Source organism: Camponotus vicinus, unplaced genomic scaffold, assembly GCF_025532165.1.
Source record: "Camponotus vicinus isolate PSW18456_S1 unplaced genomic scaffold, iyCamVici1.0 SCAF_10, whole genome shotgun sequence".
Classification (NCBI taxonomy): Eukaryota; Metazoa; Arthropoda; class Insecta; order Hymenoptera; family Formicidae; genus Camponotus; species Camponotus vicinus.
In genome coordinates, this window is record NW_028141946.1 from 16,075,396 (window position 1) to 16,081,395 (window position 6,000).

General features: G+C 25.7%; 1 protein-coding gene across 1 annotated transcript; it reads left to right on the forward strand.

Annotated features, from left to right (window-relative positions):
- Positions 1 to 1,827: 1,827 nt before the first annotated feature.
- Positions 1,828 to 6,000, forward strand: LOC145960523 (uncharacterized). The gene is made up of 10 exons (XM_083080062.1): positions 1,828 to 1,998; positions 2,860 to 2,987; positions 3,080 to 3,319; positions 3,381 to 3,431; positions 3,508 to 3,720; positions 4,038 to 4,185; positions 4,389 to 4,591; positions 4,829 to 4,964; positions 5,054 to 5,184; positions 5,328 to 6,000. Exons 1-10 carry the CDS (start codon positions 1,926 to 1,928, stop codon positions 5,676 to 5,678), a joined length of 1,674 nt encoding a protein of 557 aa, XP_082936188.1. The 5' UTR covers positions 1,828 to 1,925; the 3' UTR covers positions 5,679 to 6,000.

Here is a 6,000-nt window from a genome sequence, read left to right on the forward strand (position 1 = left end):
TATTTCTTTTATAAATAAAGATATATTATAAAAAATATTTTATAAAAAATATATATTATATACTCTTATAAATAAGAGTATATAATATATATTTTTTATAAAGAATATAAAGTTCGAAAACAGTTTTATTAATATATAATAAAAAAAATATTACAAGAATATATAATCACAATAAATATGTAATATGTTATAATAAAAATTACTATATTGAATTTTTTGTTTGTTAAAATTTGATGTTAAAGCTATATTAGGAACTTAATTTTTTAGTAGGATATTAAAATATTTTACACATTAATATGGACGGTAGTCAATACTTTCAAACATTAAAAGAATTTTTTAAAATAGGTAGGTATATAGATAAAATATTATTCAATTTTAATGCAAATTAGAATTAACTTGTTAACAAAACTCATTGGACGGTATTCATAGTTCAATCTTATTTCTAAGATTGTCTTATAAAATCTCATTCAACTAATGAAATAATGCTGCGGCCATTTCATTGGTTGAATGGGATTTTAAGACACTCTTCAATATAAGATTGAAATATGAATACTGTCCAAGTTTTACTAACAAGTTAACTCTAATTTGCATTAAAATTGAATAATATTTTATCTACATATCTACCTATTTTTAAAAGTTTTTTTAATGTTCGAAACAGGTCCAATTTTGGTCTATTTTGTACTTAAAATGGACATTTTTTAAATGTCCAAGAAAGTAACATTGGATATTTTTAAAATGTCTTAAAAACGTTCAACGATCTAATCTGGATGTTTTAAATACGTCCGAAACGTCCAGTATATATGTTTTTAATACGTTTTTAAAACGTTACTGTGCTGTCTGGGTATATATATATATATATATATATATATATATATATATATGAAATATTAATTATTCCGCTCCCACTGTTACAATATCGATAAAATTTATTCTTAAGAAATGAGTGAGCTGTAAACATGATTGCTTGAAACATATCTGCTTGTTGGAATCGATTTGAAATAATTTTTCCCTCGGACTGTAGAAAAACAATAGCTAGCTATTGACTTTTTTGCGTCCTTGTCGCATACCATACCATATGTTATGCTTAGTTCAGAGTTTTGTACAGAGTTCAATAGGTCTCTCCATTTAATTCTGCCAGTGGGAATAAGAAGAATAATTTATTTTATTTAATACACAAAATATGAAAATTTGATAATAAAAACTTCAAAACATATGTTTCGAAGTTTTTATGGTAAATGTTTACTTTAGATTTTAGACACAGCACGAAAAATTTTTATTTTAACATATACGATGTATATGATTTTTATTTTAACATATATGATATATATGATTATAGAGAATACATTTCTAAGTAATACATCGTTTGAATTTTGCGGCGATTTCTCTTCGTTCATGAGATATGCGATTTTGAAATTTCATACTTATTCATCCTTTCATTCACGGAAAAAAAAATTGTTTCTACCACAGCTAATTATGGTTTGCTGAAACTATATTTGCTGCTATAGCTACCAAATTTGCTACTACATAACAAATATTTGCTGTTATTGCTAATACGTCGATGCAGTAGCAAAATATCGTAGATAATCGCATGTCTGTTACAGTCATTTTATTTAGCAACATAAAGTTAATTCTTAGCTACTTAATATATCTACGGAAAAGAAAATTGTGTCTGTTGTAGCTAATCATGTTTGCTGAAATTATATTTGCTACTAAATTTGCTGCTATATAAAAAAGTTAGCTGTCCTAGCTATCTGATATGTCTCTTCGTCGATGAGACGATCGTTTTTTTGTTTTCAACGACGCGGTATATGACGCAACAGTAGTACATGCAGTATAACACGCAATACGTTAGACTCTGCTGCATATTAGACGGACGTAATATTTTGTTAAACAGTTTCTTGTCTTTCGAAGCTTATTTCAAGAATATGTCGGACATAAGTGCGTGTAGTTTATTAACAAAATGGGGATTCTCTTCTGAAATAACAGCGAATTTTACAGGTAAGTACAGATTAACTTATTTTCGACAAAAAAAGCAAGAACAAGGACCTTAGTAGAATAACTGTAATTTCAAGACAATGATTTCATGCTCTTTGTGTAATGTTTTAATTGTGTTTGTTTTAAGTAAGGCATAATACTGTGTTCAGGTCTTCAACCTCATATAATAGAAATCAATCTGAAATCTCGGTCTGAGAAATGTGTAATAAAATTTCTGCTCTTCCATAAAAACTGCGAGTTGATTGGCTATATATTTCTTAAACCAAGATCTTGGATCGATTTTTGTTATCATGGACACAAGGCTTTAAATATGTATACGAAACAATATTTACAAGAAATAAATATATGTATGTAAATATTCAAAAATAACAATTTTAGTGTATGACTAATAATACTAATAATATATGAACATTTTATAAATATTGTCTTGAACATTGCAAATCATTCTGCTAAGACCTAATATACCTTTTCTCACGACAATCTATTCTCTTCTTTTACCAATTACAACATTTCACGCGTATTATCTTAATATATCTCATTACAGATCACATAGTGTTATTTTGTAGTTTTATGTTTTTGTAATTATTAATTGCATAATATATTAGTTGCTGAAATTATTTAAAATTGTTTTACAATACTTTGCACAGTGTTAGAACTTTCTTTATAATATGTTTGTTTTAATTTCTATCTTGTTACTTGAGATAGTTAAGTTTTTCTCTCTTGTCGTTTGTAACTATTCATTACAAACAGTAAGAAACAAAATATTATATAATAAAATACATAAAATAGTCTTATTGATAATTTACTGTTTAATATTTAAATCTGATATATCTGATATATATGTATTTTTTATTTGCATTTTAGCTCAAGAAATTGAAATAGATCAATTTAATATTTTAACAGAAGAAGATCTGAAAAGTTTAATCCCAAGTATAGGACCTCGAAGAAAATTTCAAAGTATTGTAAAACAATATTTTTCAAATGAAAGACAGGTATTCATTTACATTTTACATTTTCTATACATTTCTTTGTTGAGGCAATTTATATTTCTATATAAATAAAATTGGCATAAATGTTTGTTAAGATTCAACAATCATATCCGGAAAATTCTAATATAATTCATCAAGAACCGTCAGTACAAATCCGTCAGGGACAAATGGAAAAAACTACACAAAAAAATATAGAGTGTAATACAAACACTCAAGATATTGTTATACACTATCTACAATCATTACCTGAAACCCAGCATAGTCTCTCAGACAACATATCTATTGTTACAACAAGTGAACTTAGTGATGAGAACAGAGAACTATCTAATCTAATCATTTATTATAATATTAACGATTATTAAACAATAATAACTGTTTTCTGATTAGATGCATCACTTGAAAAAAAAAGAAAATCAATCACTGAAACGACGTTTGAATAATGAATATGTAAGAATGTTACATATTACATTAACAATAATATTTTAATTTGTTATGTTTCTTATTATTATGTTTATCATTGCAGGATCTTGAAGCTGTGTTAAAAAAATCTGAAGAAGGCTTGTTGGTGCTAAGTTCATACCAGAAAGAAAAAAGGTTGAATAATGATATGCGAAACAAGCTTGCAAAACTAATTGTTAGTAATGAACTATCACCTAACATAAACTGCAGTATTACAAGTAGCAGAGCATTATTTTTAAGCGGAGAAGTACAAAAATTATTTCCTACTGAAGAAAAAGTAAGTTTAACTCGTGTATAATAATAATAATAATAATAATAATAATAATAATAATAATAATAATAATAATAATAATAATAATAATCGTGTATAATAGTAATAACATAACATTAATAATATACATTAATAATAATAACAAAATAATAAAACACATAAAAATAATACATATAAAATAAACAAAATATATATAAAAATAATAAAAAACAATTATACAATTTATATACATATAAAAATAACAGAAATAAATAACATAAATATACAATTTATATTGTTATTCTTGTCTGCAATTATCTTATTAACATTATTTGTTTTTGCAGAGTGTTTGGTATATAAAGAATAAAAAAGGAGAATCACAAGGAAGAGGTAAAATTTTTACAAAATATTATTCTATGCGAAGACAACTTATCAAAGCAGGTTTGTTGGCTATAAAGTCTACTATACCTACTACAACAATTGTAACTAAAAGTAAGTTTTGCTTAGAAAAGTTTAAATATGTTGCGAAAGAAACATGAATTTAGAGAGATATTTATATTAGTAATATACGTACGTTTGTGTTTATATATTGTTCTGTGTATATATATATGTATATATGTATCTATACAATAAATAATGTTTATAACAACAAATTATTTACAAAGAATATTATTAATATTTATCATTACTTATAGATGAGCTGAGTGATGATGACTTCGCCAATTATGAAGAATATTTGTTATGGCTGAAGAATAATTCTATACCATGGCAAAAAGTAACTACATACTGGATTCAGACTTCAAAAAAACGAGTTCAAGATCTTATAAATAATAATCAGCCTTGTCATGAGTATATGGGCCAGTTTCCAGCTCTCTCTGATCCATTAGATTATCTATTAGTGAGTATATAACATGTAACTATAGTATCTATTAAATAATTCAAAGCATGGATTTTTAAATCACAGTTTTCACTTTTTTACTTTAGACAACATTGTATTGAACATAATTCACAAAACATATATATATGTATGTATATATATATGTATATATATATATATATATATATATATATATATCGAAATAAAATTTGTTGCACTTGAAATAAAATAAAATGTTAATACAAATATTTTTTTAAGCTGGAACAAGATCTTGAAACATTACATCCAGATCGTAATTTAAAACTTTATATTGCTTGGCCACGATTATCAGAATTTGTAACTAATAGAGTAAATTCTAAAGCTAAAAAACGTTTAGATAATGTTTCGACACCTGGTAAGATTTTAATATTTTATTTTATAGTGATATTGTCTAATAATTATATTCAACTTATTTTTCTAGTAATATATTTTATATTTCTACAGAGGGTACCAAAATTGTAATTCTATCATTAATGCCTCATTTATTCCCTATAATCACAGTAAAAAAAGGTAAACCAAGAGATTGGAGACCTTCTAGAGAAGAATGTGAAGAAGCATTTCTTTTACATGCGAAGGTAAATATGCAATTAAATTGAATATATTTTCCAATTTTTCTTTTTCCACACGTTAGATTCTTTGGAATTAAAATCTATGTTATATTACAATAAAATTTGACTTTTTTAAAATATTATACTAGAAATACGTTTATATTTTACAGACAATTACTGATCTGGATGCTAGATTAGAAGAGCGTGCGAAAAAATTGAAATCATTTGGTCTGACCTCACAGCCCGTTGCAATGATAGTTGGTCCCAACTTTGATGAAATTCATCAGTGCTTCGTTGTAATCAACGAGTTAAGATATCAGGTAGAAACACTACTAAAAAGTGTAGACTTCGTGTTTAAATCATGTAATGCTTTAAACCTTCAATATCCTCCCGAAATAGTACAACTCTTTATGTTTTTGCAAAGAGCTATATATGATTTTGAAACTTTATGGGATAAGCATAAAAATTCTCAACTTACTTCTAATGCTCTTGCTTTGATGGAAGAATACAAAAAATTATAAGTTCTTTTCCAAAAGTATTTCAATTGCAATCATGCCTACGTGTTTTTTATGTAAAGAATCAGAAACATCTGTCAATGGTCTATTTATGCATTTTGATTTGAAACATCATACTCATTTATTTACAGTTTTTAAATGTGGTGAAAATGGATGTTATCGAAAATGGTCATTGCGAAATTCATTGCGAAAACATTTACTTGGACCGAATCATAACTTTCCTGCTTGGTCCTCTACTCATGAACATCCTAAATGTAATAATACAGAAATTTTTAATGAATATGTTGATCGGGTTGTTACGAATAATTCTGGTATATCGTCAACAACA

Bases quoted from the DNA above. Each gene is read 5' to 3' on its own strand.
- LOC145960523 (XM_083080062.1), top strand. From the start codon at position 1,926: ATGTCGGACATAAGTGCGTGTAGTTTATTAACAAAATGGGGATTCTCT. The intron at 1,999-2,859 runs GTAAGTACAGAT...TTTGCATTTTAG, and splicing joins AATAACAGCGAATTTTACAG to CTCAAGAAATTGAAATAGAT. The intron at 5,185-5,327 runs GTAAATATGCAA...TATATTTTACAG, and splicing joins CATTTCTTTTACATGCGAAG to ACAATTACTGATCTGGATGC.